At 42.5% G+C, this 17547-nt stretch overlaps 1 protein-coding gene across 1 annotated transcript in view; it reads left to right on the top strand.

The window, feature by feature from the left end:
- Positions 1 to 447: 447 nt before the first annotated feature.
- The window catches only part of ABCB1 (ATP binding cassette subfamily B member 1), a 74138-nt gene continuing 57038 nt past the window's right edge, over positions 448 to 17547 (top strand). Inside the window, exons 1-4 of the mRNA XM_080667057.1 lie at positions 448 to 569; positions 1150 to 1217; positions 7846 to 7897; positions 14064 to 14250. Coding sequence (XP_080523183.1) covers positions 1156 to 1217; positions 7846 to 7897; positions 14064 to 14250 — 301 coding nt within the window. The 5' untranslated portion in view covers positions 448 to 569; positions 1150 to 1155. The remainder of the gene's footprint in view (positions 570 to 1149; positions 1218 to 7845; positions 7898 to 14063; positions 14251 to 17547) is intronic.

Raw genomic sequence — 17547 nt, 5'->3', positions numbered from 1 at the left:
AGAAAGACTCTTGCAGAAAACGTCACCTGGGAACGCTGCTAGGAAGGAAAGTTTAACTCGTTTTAACTACAAAATGGACCACGTCGGAGATTGTTTTATTAACTATACTAGATGTGATACCAAAGAAAGTTTCCCTTATCTGCTCGAGACCTGGGGAGCCAAACTATGTCTCTCTCCAGAGGGGAGAGAGTTTTCTGGTCATGTAGAGACATAACTCTATAAATGTGTGTGCCCCCAATGACTCAGCTGGTAGGCGGTTCTCTGCTCGCTCTTTTGTGGAGGGGCTAGGGTAGCAAGGACATTCCTCCTGGAAATCAACCTGTTTCATAACTAGTGCGATCGGCAGTCAGTCGCGCGGGGCGGGAGCAGTTGGTGGGGCTGATTGGCTGGGCAGAAGAGCCAGGGTGCGGGCTGCGCCCTCCCGGCGCTTCACTCCCTTTGCTGCAGGAAGCTGGGGCGCAGTTGAGCTTGGGTTCCTCTTAACTCGCATCCGCCCGGGCTTTCCACTCACATCGGCCTCTTTTCTAACAGAATTCACGTCTTGGTGGACGATCCGAGGAAAGCCCGAGGTAGGGGTGTGCGAAGTTGGGGGCTGGATGGGGACAGTACGCAGAAAAGGTGGGGGCTCTCCAATTTCTTGAGTTTGGTACCCGTAGGAGAAGCGCTTCGGAGGGGATGGAGGGGGTGATTCCAATTGGGAAGTCCCTGGGGACCAAGTGGGGGTGAGACCTAGAGTCCCTCTGGGGGCTCCTGGAGCACCCCCAGCCCAAAGCTCTGGGCGCTAGCCGCGCGTACTGGATTAAGTAGTCCGGAGCGCGTAGAGCCGGCGCGGCACCGAAAGCGCGTCTGAGTCCGTGGCGTGTGGACCGGGAGGCACTGGCAGAGGCGAGAGGGACCGGGAGGGAGCTCCTCCTAGCCGGCGGGCAAAGTTCAGGTCGCGCAGCTGTCCTCCAGCTCTGCTCGCGTGCAAAGGCCGGAAGCCCGGCGCGCGGCAAGCCCCCGGCGGCGACCATCTCCCCGGGAGCGGCTGGGGAACGTCGGGGCGAGCGCACCGCTCCACGGCTCGCCGGGCACCGCGCGGGGCTCTCAGGCTCCCCTCCGCCTCCTGCGGACCACACTCTTGGTTCACCGGCTGTGGTTTCCCCTCAGGTCGCGATGGATCATGAAGAGGGCCGCAATGGAGGAGCGGGGGAAATCTTGAAAATGGACAAAAAAAGGTAGCCAGTTTGTTTCACTTTCATACCTTACATGGCCTGAGCGATTTGGGCGGCGTGTTTCTAGCCCCCAGCACTGAAATAAGTGAGGAGGTGGCGGTGATTGTAATCTTCATCTACGGAGCCAGCGATCGCTCTGCAGGAATTCACTGGCCGAGTTGAGCTCCGCGTTGTCAGTTTCCCCTCCGCCGCGGGGAGCTTCTTCCTCGCCCTTGGAGCTTGAGGACGAGGCTCGCGTCCTCTGCTGTGTCTGATAACCTCCCGCTTTGCTAGCCTTGTTGATCGTCCTCGTGCCTCGTCTGCCCCCTGCTTATGCTCTGCTCCCTGGCCCAGTCTCTTGCTTCTGGCAAAACAGTCAGAAGCGTTGCATTGTTGGTGGCATGGCAGGTGGGACAGAAGACCAAAGCTACATTTAGGTGTGAGTGGTTGTAAAAAGGCAATGAATATCTGACCCTAGTTAGAAATTGTGAAAAGAGAAGACTTGGCAGTACCAAAGAACCCACTAGCGTGGTGTGAAAATATCCGGATGTATAAGGAATTGGCCACTCTGGGAAAATAATTTAAGTAAATTTTGGTCGAAGTGCAGTGTCTACACAGGAAATGTTAAACTTCACACAGTAGGTTCATTGTTAGTAGTAAATTGTACAATAAAACAAATTAATAAATATGTTATTAGAAACTGAGCTTTTTAGTGTAAGAAAAGAAATACAAATGTGGACAGCAAGTAAGTTTCTTTTTTTTTTTTTGCTAGTAAATGTTAAACTTTAATTGGAAACTTCAATATGAAGTCATGGTTTTTAATAGTTCAATTTCTTTTCAATGAAAGGGACAATAGCAGTGAGCACACTGAGTACCAGATGTTGGCTTCTAAATACCAGACCTCACTCAAAGAACTGTGGACCCCAGAGAGAAATGGCTAATTCCAACCAGGTCTGGACAGGGAAAAAGAGGGCCTGGAGTATCAAATGCCAAAACAAGGGAGTGGAATTTAAGTTCTCAAAACAGGAGTGGAAGGGGCTTCTACTGGTCAAATACAGGACAGGATGAGAATCAGAGAATAGTAATTGAACTTGATTGTGAAATACTGAAAATGACACAGGAGTTCTTAATAAAATTCTGAGAGGAGGAGGAAAGTTAGAAAAGGGTGAGAGAAGTAGAGAGAATCAAGGAACATTCTTTTTTTTAGAAATATATTTTTTTTTATTGATTTCAGAAAGGAAAGGAGAGGGAGAGAGAGATAGAAACATCAATGATGAGAGAGAATCATTGATTGGCTGCATCCTGCATGACCCCCACTGGGGATCAAGCCCGAAACCAGGGCATGTGCCCTTGCCTGGAATCAAACCCAGACCCTTCAGTCTGCAGGCTGACGCTTTATCCACTGAGCCAAACTGGCTAGGACAGTGGTCGGCAAACTGTGGCTCGCGAGCCACATGCGGCTCTTTGGCCCCTTGAGTGTGGCTCTTCCACAAAATACCATGGCCTGGGCAAGTCTATTTTGAAGAAGTGGCATTAGAAGAAGTTTAAGTTTAAAAAATTTGGCTCTCAAAAGAAATTTCAATCGTTGTACTGTTGATATTTGGCTCTGTTGACTAATGAGTTTGCCGACCACTGGGCTAGGACAAAGGAACATTCTTTACAGAAAAACACCAGTGATCATTTTTGAACGTGCATTGTGATAATTGATTCAGGCAAGGATTGTAATGGATCCTAAACCACTAGTTGTACCTAAGAATTATGTGTTTTTCCAATTGGGAGATTTGCAGTTAGTACTTTAACCAAGTAATCAGACCTGGCATCACTCATGGTGGAAATCACTGTGTTAGTGATAAGACATCACCTGGGAAGTATGTTAGCAATCCAATCAAGCTTCTAGATTGAAGTTGTCCAATAGGAATGTAATGTGAGCCACACTGTGACTATTAATTTTCTAGTAGCAACATTCAGAAAAGTCAAAAGAAACAGGTGAAATTACTTTGAAAATATATTTTAAGGAGCCCAGTATATCCAAAATATTATCATTTCTACCTCTAATCAGAATTATTAATCAGATAATTTACATTCTCTTTTTCATACACCTTTTAATTGCGGGGGATATGTTCCAAGACCCCTGGTAGATGCCTGAAACCAAGGATAGTACCTAACCCTATATATACATTTGATCCTTGAACAGCACAGGTTTGAGCTTCACAGGTCTACTTATACTCACTATTTTTTCTGTTGACCCATAGTTGACCAATGCAGTTCAAAGAGTCTGTGTTGTTCAAGAGTCAACTGGCGATTGTAACCCAAGTATGCAGAGGGTTGACTAAAATTATATGTAGGTTCTGCGCAGTCGGCACCCTTAACCCTCCTGAATTGTTTAAGGGTCAACTGTACTATATATTTTCCTATACATACCTCCTATGATAAAGTTTAATTTATAAATTAGGCACAGTAAGAGATTAACAGCAATAACTAATAAAATAGAACAATTATAATAATATACTCTAATCAGAGTTATATGAGTGGCTTTGGAGCCATTATTAAATAAGGGTTATTTGAGCATAAGCACTGCACTATCATGACAGTAGACAGCTACTAGGAAACTAACAGGCACATGGCAATACAGCATGGGGACTCTAGAAAAGGGATGATTCATTTCTCCAGTGGATGGGTGCTAACTTTCACCCCTCTAGTCACAGTGTACAATTTAGAACTTATAAATTCTCTATTTCTGGAATTTTTCACTTAATATTTTTGGACTACAGTTGACCACAGGTAACTGAAACTGTGGAAAGTGAAATACAGATATGGGAGCACTACTAAGTCTTCAAGTCTGCTATGATTTTATACTTACTGCACATCAACTTGAATTTAATTTGAAACAGGCATATCCAAGATGTGGGACATTCTATAAGATATCCGTTCTTGTTCCTACAAAAAGTCAGTGGAGTGAGGGTGAGGAGCAGAAGGACTTCCAGATTTAAAAGAGACTAAAGAGACAAAACTACGATATGTAATGTGTGAACCTTGATTACATTGGTTCCAAAAAAGGGAAAAGCTATAGAAAACTTGCTATTATTTTTTTTTAGATGTGATAATAATAGGAAAGCATGTGAAGTGTCATGGTGTTTCTAACTTACTTTAAAATAGTTCAACAAAATATTAACAATGAGCCCTGGCCAGGTGACTCAGTTGGTTGGAGCATCATCCTGTGCACCATTCCCCATCAGGGCCCATACCGAGGTTGTGGGTTCCATTCCCATTGGGGCACACGTGGGAGGCAACCAATCGATGTTTCTCTCTCTCTCTCTGTCCCCTTCTCCCTCTCCCTCTCCCTCTGCCTCTCCCTCCCTCTTTCTCTAAAATCAATGAAAACATAGCCTTGGGTGAGGATTAAAAAAATTAACAGTGATAGTATATACTTTATTATATAAAGAAAAAATGCTCAAAAAGTTAACAATTGTTGAATTTAGGTGAACGTTATATGGGTAGTCATTACTATTTCAGTTTTCCTGCTTATTTTTAAAAAAATTTAAAATAAAAAAATTTTCATAGAAATAAAAAGGAAAAGGATCCATAGAGTAGAAAGTAGACATTTTCCTTTTGTTTTTAATTAAAAAACAAACAAACTTGGTACTTTAAAGAACTTATGACATAAACAGGGATATTGGAGTAAGAAATATTGAGGGTATGTGGAGGGAAATGGCAAAGAAATTGGTTCAAGCCTTCACATACCTTTATTTTATTACTAGAGGGCCGGTGCACGAAATTCATGCACCCGGGGGGTACGGGGGTGTCCCTCAGCCTGGCCTGCGCCCTCTCGCAGTCCGGGAGCCCTCAGAGGGGGATGTCTGACTGACGGCTTGGGGAGCTCCCTTGGGGAGCAGGCCTAAGCTAACAGTTGGACATACTTAGCGCTGCCACGGAGGTGGGAGAGGCTCCCGCCATCGCCACTGTGCTCACCAGCCGTGAGCCTGGCTTCTGGCTGAGCGGCACTCCCCCTGTGGGAGCGCACTGACCACCAGGGGGCAGCTCCTGCGTTGAGCGTCTGCCTCCTGGTGGTCAGTGAACATCATAGAGACTGGTTGTTCTGCGGTTCGGTCTATTTGCATATTACCCTTTTATTATATAGGATTGGTTCTTATTATGGCCTACAGACTTTTTTCAAACTAGATTTTTTTTTTAGTTAAATTGTGCTTATCCTCATTGATATTAATCTGTTCTTAATAAAACTATATCATTTTTTCCCAGTTTTATTTAGATATAGTTGACACAGCACTGTATAAATTTAAGATGTATAGCATAATGGTTTGACTTACACATATATTGAAATGATTACCACAATAAATTTAGTTAACATCCATCATCTCATACAGATACAATAAAAAGTAAAACTTTTTTTTTTCTTTTGAAGAGAACTCTTAGGATCTACTTTCTTAACAATTTTTCTATATATCATTGTTAACTACTAGTATAGTCATCATGTTGTACTTCTTTATCTTTTTTTGTTGATACATCCCTGGTACTTCTTTATTTTGTTGTTATTAATCCTTACACAAGGATATTTTTTCATTTTCTTTCTTTTTCTTTCTTTCTTTCTTTTTTTTTCTTTTTGTAGACAGAGTGGAGGGAGGGAGGGAGGGAGGCAGGGAAAGAGAGAACAAGAAAAATATCCATGTGAGAAAGATACATTGATTGGTTGCCTCTGGCACAGGCCCTGACCTGGGCTGGGGATTGAAGCTGCAACCCAGGTATGTTCCCTTGACTGGGAATCGAACCCATGACCCTTCGGTGCAGGGCTGACACTCTAACCACTGAGCCACACCAGGCATGGCATTGGTACTTTATCTTATAACTGGAAGTTTGAACCTTCCTCTTTAATCCTTCCTCCCTCTTCCCTGTAACCACACATCTGATCTCTTTTTCTGTGAGTTGGGTTTTTTTTTTTTTAAAAAAACAAAACACCAATATATTCTCATTTGTAAGTATAAGGAAGCATATGTCTTTGTTAATAGGTATAAAGCTTGGATGATCGTACCCCTTGGAACATCTGTATTTATAAATATTCTTAATTACAATGAGGTTTGATGAGCAACTTGCCTTTGGTCAGCCCTGTGTTTCAAGCTGATGGGTAAATGGGTAATCTCGTGGGGCAGAGAGTCATTATGGGAGAGCATATCCTTGCAATCAGTGACTCAGAGGGCTGAGGTTGCCCTGCATCTGTGGTGCTGAGGGGCTAAACTTTGCAGTTGAAATCTTGGCTTTGCTCTAGCCCTGTGCCCTTGGACAAGCTAGTTAATGCCTCTCACCTGCAGTTTTCTTATCTCTAAAAGAACAGAAATGTGCCTGCCTCACAGAGATCAAAATTAAATGACTTTGGATGTTGAACACACAATGAAATATACAGATAATGTGTTATAGAATTGTATGCTTGAAACCTATATAATTTTATTAACCAATGCCACCCAATAAATTTAATACAATTAAAAATTATTAAATGAGATTATATATGGGAGGTGTTCACTTAGCTAGCGCTTCAGCACCATTGTAACTTCTTCAAAGTAGCAGCAATATTAAAGAAGAAAAAAATAAGTAAAAAGCTTAGAGCTCAACTTCAATTATGTATGGCTATTTTTCTCCTCTCATCCTCGTTCCAGGGTTACTGAAACCATGCCTTTACTGGGAGTAGGGCGGGACCACATTTGAGGAGTTATGTTTGTGTATTTTGTGTGTGTATGTCCGCCTCACATCACTCCAAAGCCAAATATGGGATAAACTCTGGATTTGTTTCGTTAGAAGTCTCTTCAACTCTTTGACCTCGCTTAGTGTAAAGAACAAAGACAAAGATGAATTAACTTTTTGAACTTGAAAATCTGTGTAAAAATAATAGGGTTCTTCTCTGAAATAGTCTTTCTTTCGTGCATTTGAAAATATAGATGCGGCGACTGGGGATGGTGGTTTGCCTTCATGTCCTTGGTGGCAGTTACGTAGACTGGAAAATGGGTTGCAGTTAGATCCATTTGAAATCTAGGCTCAAAATAATAATTGACTGTAGCTTTTCTAGGTTACATTTATTGCCATAATGGTCCATTTAGGGCTCCAGACATCCTTTCAGAATTAGATTTGTTCATAGTGATTCGATTACTTTTCTTATTTGGTTATTTTATGCTCAGTATCTGACTGCCAATACCCTCCATTAGCAGAGAGAGTGATTAAGGTTAATATCTGGGTAGTAAATGGAATATCTACTTCTAGAATTCTTAGATGGTAATTAAGGAGATTATCTTGGGAGAGCATGAATAATTTTCTAATAGTAAAAACAGAAATCTCTCTTTTTTCAGTATTTTTTTCTAATCGCAAAAGTCGTGTGTCTGTGTATGTTTTAATCATAGAAAATGAGGAAATGCCAAAGGCACAAGGAATAAAATATATTGATAAATATCTCAACACTCAGTGATAACCACACATATAGATTTCTAGGACACATGTTGACATGTTTAAACTTCATAAATGGGATCAGCCTATTCACCTGCTTTTTTACTGAATAATATATTGTAGGCAAGTTATAAGCTCTATGTTAATTTGGTAGTTTAAAAATTTATATAATTTTAAAAGTTTTGTGTAATTCTATTGCTATGTTTTTCAGTAAAAAAAAGGAGAAGAAAGAAAAGAAACCAACTGTCAGTGTACTTACAATGGTGAGTTTTGAATTTATTCACTATTCAGAATACATAGGAAATTGACTTCTCCTTACCTGAAGAAGAGATATTTTAGCTCGTATGATTATTTCTGGGAAAGTATTTGAATGGAGAGGTAAACTATTGGTTTAATTTAGCTTATTTTCAGGGTAATGCCGATCATAACTGGCCATGTGAATTGAGCCTCAGTAGCCACCCTGCTTGTCCTAGATTTCAGTATCCTCCTACTTAGTTATGTCACCAGTGATCTGTTACTCTATGCAAGCACGGGAGAGATGCTTGCATAGATAACAGGTCTCTTGGCCACCTGGATGAGGCCAGCCACATAGAACACAAGGGTCCTTGTCTGCAGTGACTCTTGTCAGAATCCTGGCAAGTTTGAGGTCAAAGTCCCAGGTATTCATATCATAAAAGTTTACAATGGATTGTTTATGACTGTGACTTGGTACATGTAATCATTCCTCTACTGTGACTTGGTACATGTAATCATTCCTCTGTGCTGAATAATTGACAGTTCTAGAATGTGAAAACCTTAATTCTTTATCTTATTTTCTGTTTGCATAGTGGTTGCTCAGAAACTTTTTTTTCATTAGTTGGGTAGAAGAGAGGGTTTTTAAAAAATATATTTTTGTTGATTTCAGAGAGGAAAGGAGAGGGAGAGAGAGATAGAAACATCAATGATGAGAGAGAATCATTGGTTGGCTGCCTCCTGCATGCCCCCAACTTGGGATCGAGCCCACAACCCGGGCATGTGCCCTTGACCGGAATCGAACCCGGGACCCTTCAGTCCACAGGCTGACGCTCTATCCACTGAGCCAAACCAGCCAGGGCAGAGAGGGGTTTTATAGATATGACTGGTGATGGTCTCTCTCTCTACCTGAATTGAAATTAAATTCATTTTGACACCAAAACATTTCTGTCTTTCGTAGTTTAGTTTTTATTATTTGTAGCTTAAATTTTAGAACAAATCTTATATTTTAGAAAATGTAACAGATTTAATACACAGAGGTAATACTACCAATACTATTCAAGGCACAAAAGAATAAAAAACTATAATTTCAATGTGAAGTAATGACACACATACTGCTCTATATGCCATGCATTGTTCTAAACCAGGGGTCCTCAAACTTTTTAAACAGGGGGCCAGTTCACTGTCCCTCAGACCGTTGGAGGGCCAGACTATAGTTTAAAAAAAAAAACTATGAACTAATTCCTATGCGCACTGCAGGCCCGGGACGAGTCAGCTGCTAAGCAGGACAGGCAGCGGCACCCGGCGGGCCGGATAAATGTCCTCAGCGGGCCGCATGTGGCCCGCGGGCCATAGTTTGAGGACGCCTGAACACTATATATATGACGTCAGTTTTTCCTTACATAGATACTATTCCTTCAGATAGATATTATTCTTCTTCTAATTTTACAAATGAAGAAACTGAGGCCAGACACATTAACTTGCCCAACGATGAAGTATGGAGCCAGGATTCAGACCTGGGAAGTTCATGTTCTAAATCACAGTGCTCAGGATGGCGTAGAAAGAATGTATTCTAAGCCTGTGCCAAAGTGCTGTACTACAAATGTGGCTTTCCCTTGTGTCTTCCTCCTGAAGAGTGGACACAGAAAACTGCGAACTTAACTTATATGTAAAACCTATAAACATAAGGACCCATGAAGAAAGTTTAACAGTAAAATGCTGATGTTAATGGCATTGCATATTAATAACATTATCCAGCCAAGACAAAAACTTACGTGTGTCAGGGGGTTGCCAAGAACCCCAGGTTTGATGATTCACTAGAAGAACTCGCAGGACTTGGCATGTAATTACACTCATGGGTAAGATTTATTACAGCGGGATGCAAAGCAGAACCCGCCGTGGGACAAGGCACATAGAGAGACATCCAGGAGAAAATCAGGCTTAAGCTCACAGAGGGCTCTCCTGGCCAGTCCCACTTCATTCCCCCAGCAATGAGCTGTGACACCACATGTGAAAGGCCGTCTGTCAGAGAAACTCAAGACGCAGCATGCAACGTTTTTACTGAGAGCTGACCCAGGTGGCACAGCACATACCGAAATTCCAAACTCCCAGAGGAAGGCAGGTTTTCAGGATCCACCACATTGTACAAATAGTTCCGGCCTCTTTATCAGCTAGGGTGGTCATAACCCTCCCCAAAACCAAGTTCTAGACGCCAGCTAAAGGCCAACCTTGTATGCAGGCCATTCTAAATAGCACATCGCTAGCAATGTTAAGTGCTTCCTCTCTGCCAGGCATTTGTTAAGCACTCCGTATATATTACTTAACTTCGTCCTCACAACAACTCGATGATATAAGCACTTGTGTTGTCTTTATGCTCCAGATGATGAAACAGACTCAGAAAAGTCAAGCAATACATTCAAAAGTCACAAAGCTAGTGAAGAGGCAAGCCTAGAATGTTGCCCGGATCTGCGTAATCTAGAGCCAGAGCTTTTAACAACTTCATTTATGAGAGTTCATGGTGGGGGAAACTTTTATCTGCCTGGAATTGAAAACGAGTCCTTTGTTGATGCCGTTATCTTCTGATCACCTGGTCATTTCTCAGTCATTGAAGACCAACTGGCTCAGTATCTCCCTTTTTACCCCTGCCCGCCCCCCCCACTATCTTGGGTGACCTTTATAGGGTTGTAGATACCCACTCTGTGACCTTCACAGATGCAGTAATCTTGTCCTCCCCTTTACTCCAGCCATCACTCATATACTCACATCCTGGATTTTGTTATTTGAAACTGTTCTGTTTCCCAAGTGACCAATTGAAGCAGCCAGCTTGAATTAGCCAGCCATCTCCTCTCTTTGCAATCTGGTCACTGTCCTCTCTGGCTCTTGAGCCCACTGACCCATCAATTTCCCTCAACCCCTTCCTATCTTCTTCCTCTTTCTTATCTAGCTTCAAGTAAGGACTATCTCTTTAGTTATTCTCTTGCCCAAACTATAAACTTCCTTTTACCTGTCTTTTATCATAGATAGGCCAGGCAAATGCAGCCACCTGCTTTGGTGCTGGAGAAAAATCTCACAACAGGGTGTACCCCACACAGACTGGGTATTGTTCTTCTGTTCTTTTCCCTCTGTCAAACCTGTACTTTTCCAGTTTCCCACCACTTCCTCCCTGGCCCTCAAAACCTCCTCTCACTCTTGGTGGGTAACCTCTTATTTCACAAACAAAATGGAAGCCACCTGACAGAAGTTTCTCAGCTCTTCTCTTCCAATCCACAGACACCTGGATCCATTCCCTTTTCCTTCCCCCCTATTATAATAGGGAAGCATTTGGTCCTTAAAACTCACTACTCACTTGAACTTTGACTCCTATATCCTCTGCCTTCTCAAGAACCTTGTATTATTTATTATTCTTTCTTCTGTGTATCTTCAATCTCTCCTTCTCAACTGGGTCTTTCCCATTGATATTTACACATCAAGTGTCTTTAATTTTATTAGAGCCCCCCTCAATAGATTTTTTTTGGTATTTTTATTGTTGACACTATTATAGATGTTTCCATTTTCCCCATCTTTGCCTGCCTTCACCCAGCCCCCCATCCAACCCCTTCCCTCTGGCTATCACTACACTGTTGTTTGTGGCTATGTGTTATGAATATATGTTTGGCTAATCCCTTCACCTTCTTTCATCCAATCTCCCCTCCACTCTCCCCTTTGATAGCAGTCAAGGTGCTAGCAGGGCTGAATTCCTTCTGCAGGCTCTAAGAGAGAATCTGTTTCCTTCCCTTTTTCAGCTTCTAGAGGTTGCCTGCATCCCTAAACTCATGGCCCCTTCCTTGCATTACTCCAACCTCTTATTTCAGTCATCATTCATTGCTCCTGACTTTGATACAGTTGGCTCCCTCTTACAAGGATCCTTGTGATTGCATTAGGCCCATTTGGATAATCCAGGATAACCTCTCCATCTCAAGATCCTTAACATCTACAAAGTCCCTTTTCCTGTGTAAAGAAACCTAGTCACAGGTTCCTGGGATGAGGATGTGGCCATGGTTAGGGTGAACAGGGCATTATTCCACCTTCCACACCTGGTCTAGACTTGGTTTGCTCTCCTAACCACTCTCTTTACTGCTAGTCCCCCTCCTCCGTCTCTGCTCTTCTAAAAACTATTCCCTCCATAGTAGCCACATCACATCACCTCAGTTCCGTCCTTAAGATGCTCTAGATGGGAAAGTTAGAGCAGAACCCAAATTCCCTCCTGTGGCTATAAAAGGCTCTCCATATGACCTCTGTCTCATCTCTGACTTCACTATGGACTCTTCTTCACTCTGCTCTTGCCGCAGTAGTAATTCTGTTTGGTCCTTGAGACACACCAAACTTACAGTCATCCCAGGACAAAGCTTTGCATTTGCTCTTCCTGCCTGGAAGGCTCTGCCTCCAGATTGTCACATGACTGATTATATCCTTCCTGTCACTGAGGTCTCAGCTCATATATTGCCTCCTCAGAGAGATGTCCCTGGACAGCCAGTCTAGCCAGCTGACCCTGCCTGTCACAGTGGTCCAGGCTCCATGAGGGCAGGGGTTTCGTATGTGTTCTTCGTTGATAACCAATCCTATAATTAGCTAACTAGGAACTTACAGTAGCAAGAAATGAGAATAAGCTTCACTTTTTCTTATCTGCTTTATGGGCTGCCATTCACTACCTCCAAGCGCTGTTCTGCTCTTTATTTCTCCACTTGCCAATTCAATACTTATTCCCATTTCTTGCTACTGTAAGTTCCTTGTTAGCTATTTATAGGATTGGTTTCTGTTTCTATGAGGAGTATATGGTAGTTCTAAATTTTCACTTTCTGCTGCTGTGTTTTTTATCTTGATCTTGATCTTGATCTTTCATGGGCCTGCAGACTGAAGGGTCCCAGGTTTGATTCTGGCCAAGGACACATGCCCGGGTTGCGGGCTTGATCCCCAGTGGGGGGCATCATTGATGTTTCTGTCTCTCTCTCCCTCTCCCTTCCTCTCTGAAATGAATTAAAAACATATATTAAAAAAAACACCTGCTGACTATATCTATATCTTGCATCCACAGAAGGAGCACCTGCCATGAACAGCCACAGCTGGCTTCCTCCTGTTTGTTTGTTTTCTTCCATTTGGTTTTCTTTCAGTCCTTAACTAGCTCTTTGAATTATACAGGTGAAATATTGTTTCCCAAGTGGGCCTTTCAAAGCCTCAATACCATTTCCCTTACCATACCCTCTCATTGCAACTTGTTAGATCCAGAGAAGTCTTTCTTTTCTTCTTGTGACTGGCCTACAGTAATAGAGGTTTTGCAGGTCTACACTTGGCAGCCATTATGACTGCCTTCTGTCTTCTCAGGAAATCTGTTCTTTAACAAGCATGCATCTTAATTCATTTTTTTCCTCTTCCTTCTCACTATAGAGGCCTAATTACATTAAAATCATTTTACATTTATGCTAATGCCTTTATGCAGCAGGTCTGTGATCCAAGCCACTTTCTTAGAGCAATAAAACGAGTCTGCTCAATGGGGTCCTCGGAGGAGCCTTTGGCAATCCAGATTTTTCTTGACTGAAAAACTTTAAGTTAAAAAATGGCTTGTGTTCTTGGAAATCGGAGCAATATATACTATATTTCTATTACTGTACCATTAAAGACTTTACAACTCCCAAGAGGAATGTCATCCCTCTCATCAAATCTCATGCATAAGAAAAGGAGACATAATGAATTCAATATGAAGAAGTAGGTCAGAGCTCAATAGAGGAATCAAACGCCCTTTTTTGTCGTTGTTGTTAATCCTCACCTGAGGATATTTTTTCAATTGATTTTTAGAGAGAATGGAAGGGAGGGAGAAGAGGAGAGGGAGAGAGAGACAAAGAGAGAGAGAGCGAGAAAGAGAGAGAGAGGGAGAAGGAAACATCAGTGTGAGAGGTGTGAGAAACATTCATTGGTTGCCTCCCACATGTGCCCAGGTACGTGCCCTTGACTGGGAACTGAACCCTTGACCCTTTGGTGTGTGGGAGACACTTTAACCACTGAGCATACTGGCCAGGCGCAAACACCCATTTCTAATTAGGCTATTGCAATAGTTGGGCTTGGACCAGGGTGGTAGTATAAAAATGTTTGGGTTTGGGGTATGTATTGAAAGTAAAGCAAACCATCCTTGAAACTGTGCTAATTGTTCCTATTCTCTTTTTTTAGTTTCGCTATTCCAATTGGCTTGATAGATTGTATATGTTGCTGGGGACTATGGCCGCCATCATCCACGGTGCTGGACTCCCCCTCACGATGCTGATTTTTGGAGACATGACAGATAGCTTTGCAGATGTAGGAAAGTTTCAAAACATAACTTTTGCAAACATAACTTTTACAAATATGACTAATCAAAGTAAGTATTATTTGTGGTTCTGGTGTTATTGGAAGCTTAGAAAAAACAATTACTTAGAGTGATATTACTACATAGGCACTAGTGTGTTTAGTGCGGTGGGAGGTGGAGGGATCTGAGCTATCGTTCATATTTGTAATGAGTTTGATAAGAGAGTATTCATGAGCATTAGGATGCACAGTGGAAGTGCTGGCAGAGGTATGTAGAAAAAGAGAGTTCTATGAAATCAGAAATGTGCCAAGAAGTTTCAGGAAGAGGTATAGCAACCTAATCTTGACCTTGAATGATAATTAGGAGCCAGTAAAACTCTCTGACATATTGGATATGGGTGTACAGACAGGAGTCCAAGATGGTTCTAAAGTTTATAGCCTGATAAACTGGATGCAGCTACCATCAACTAAGATTAAGAAGGTGGAGAGGAGAGTAGGTTTGGGCAGTAAATATGAGAAATTTAATTTTGGACATTGTCACAGATTGGGCTCTTCGGAAACAGATGCTAAAATGGAAAAATGGGGCCAAGAGAAGGTGTGTGTGTGTATGTGTGTGTGTGTGCGCGCGCGCGCGCGCGCTCGCATGCACGCACGCACTAGAATGGGGGAAATAATAGCTTATTTGTGTACAAATGGAAATGACCCAAAAGAGGAGAATGTGATGCTTTAAGAGAGGGAAGAGATTTGCTTGCTTTAGCGATATCCATGAGAAAGGATGGGATATAATGCTCAAGAAGAACTATTTGCTTAAGGTAGGAGCACAGGTAGTTCATTTATAATAACAGGTGGGAAAGAGTGAGTGTTTGAGTGCCAGTGCCCAAAGGTGGGTAGATGAGGAGGTGAGAATTTGTGAACATTTTCTTCTGATTACTTCACTTTGCTCAGTGAAGTAGAAAGCAAGCCATTTGGCTGATTAAGGAGATCTAAGATAATCCTGTAGGACTGATTTTCAGCCCATGTGCCACAGGAATTTTTAAAACATGTAATACCTGACTATTTAGTCAGGGACACTGACCTCTTTTTCCTTAGACTGTCAAATAAAAAAAAAAAGTGACAACAGCCCACACAATAGCCATCTGGTGTGAACACCCTGTCTTGAACCATAAATATATAGGTCATATAATAGAGTTGCACCTTATTGATCATGTCGCATAAGATTGCATCTGATTGATTAATTCTTGGTACCAGAAATCCTTATATGGGAAAGTGAATGGACTGTTAGAATACTTTGGGTGAAAACAGATACACTCTCTCACACTTGATTGTGGAAGGGCTGGTTGATGTCTCTGAGCTTCCGCGTGAACTTTGGTCACGCATAGATTGATTTAAACTAAGCTACCCAAAGACTTAGTTTAAAACCCGGTGTGTACTCAAGTGGTAGAAATGCTGAAAATGCCTGTTTGAAAAAAACACTTGAGAATACAGTGATACCCTGTAGCTTTTACAATGACCCTTCCATCTTTAAGTCTCTGATGAGTGCCATGAATCCTTTCCCCAGAAGCAAGCACATGAATATTCATAACAATTTGGGGTACTTAAGGATCTTTTTATACCTGTCTGGTGATCTTGAGAACCCCTTCTTTGTGATCCTGAAGAGCACATTGTTTATCCTAAGGCGGGACTACTTCAGTTCTGTGAATGCAGGTAATGAGGTAGGCCAGGAAATGTTACTGTATGTTTGAACTATGTAAAATCCTTATGCATTTATTACATCCCTTCATGGAATTCAAAGGAATGTGCCGAAAGGGTTGTGCCACCTTACCACTCACCAAAAAGGGGGGGGATAGCATCAAACATTTTGATGCTGGACCTAGAGATGAGGGCAAATGCATTCTCTGATGCTTCTGGAGGGAGAGCCAGGCTACTGGGCCCCCAGATACTCTCAGACCCTTTTTCTTCTTGACGTTCCCCAGGTGTGGAACCTTATAACTTTGCCCTGGGGGTAGCCTAGGTACCAGAGCCTCCTTGTTGGACAAGAAGTATTCCTTCTTTAAGGAGATTTGGACTTGCTAAGGCTCGTGAAAATCCGAGCGTTTTAAGCTAACCCTAGGGTTTAACTAGACAGCTCTAACATCTTTCTGAGAGCAGATCCCTCTCGGCCGTGCACGGGACCCCTCCTTAGCTCTCTCTTGATACCTCACCCTGATTGTCAGACACCGGCCTTTTTCCCGCTCTTTTTGTTGTGGACCCGATTTCCTGATGCCCGACTCCCAACGCTCTCCATGTTGTTGCCACATTTGCCTTTGCCTTAACATCTCTGATGAACTGAGCCCAGGGAACTCCACTGTGTAAGCAAAGGTGAACCATGCTGAATTTGTGTAGGATTCCCATCTTCCTCAGAGACTGTCTACTGGAAGTGAGCCAGCATAGAGGTGATTGTGACTTGAGGCATTTTGCATTGAAGGTGACAGGTTGGAAACAAGTGTAAATGACGTTCAGGCAGTTGAAGAAATAAGACTGAACCTTGGTGTAGACTCTCGATTCCAATAATTACAGGCTGTTATTGTTACTTGTGTTTAAGCCCCTATCCCAGTGGTCGGCAAACTCATTAGTCAACAGAGCAAATTAACGGCGAACGTAGCAAAGAAGCTTGACTGCTTCACGTTCTGTCAATGCAACAATAAATCTGTCCAGACTGATTGTTTTTCTTTATCAGTTATAAGATTGCTTCTGCTCCAAAATTAAAACAGGATAATAAGTAGCGGGGTAAGGATTTGTTTCCTCATCAGTCCTGGAATTTTCTATCTTATCTCGCTAGCCAGGAAGTGTTTCTAAATGGTATTAATAGTCACTAGTGTGTATCACTACCCAACCAAGACAAACCAGCACTTGTTATTTGTTGATTTATTGATGGTAGCCATTCTGACAGGTGTGAGGTGAGGTGATAGCTCATTGTGGTTTTAATTTGCATTTCTCTGATGATTAGTGATGTTGAGCATCTTTCCATATGTTGGTCTTGCATATGTTCTCTGTGTCTCTTTATTGCCTTCTTACTTTCTGCATTCCCCCTAAGTGTGGTCTTCCCCAGGGTTCGGCGCTTGCCTGCCATTTTCTCCTTGCCTGCCATCCTGTCCTCACAGGTGAGGAGAGATGGCTTTTTTCTCTCCTGAATTTAGCTATGGCCACTAGTACATGACTCCTAAGTCTTCGGACCTGAACTCTCTCCAGAACTGGAGAGCCACCGTCTGTATACTTATTGCACATCTTCAATCGAATGTCCCAGGTACCACGGAATAAAAACCTTCAAAACTGAACTAACATCTCACCAGACCTGCTGCTCTGGCTGACGGCTTATTTCCCACCATGACCC

The sequence above is a fragment of the Plecotus auritus genome (genome assembly GCF_963455305.1).
Source record: "Plecotus auritus genome assembly, chromosome: 4".
NCBI classification, from domain to species: domain Eukaryota; kingdom Metazoa; phylum Chordata; class Mammalia; order Chiroptera; family Vespertilionidae; genus Plecotus; species Plecotus auritus.
This window is presented reverse-complemented; position numbering and strand designations above follow the sequence as displayed.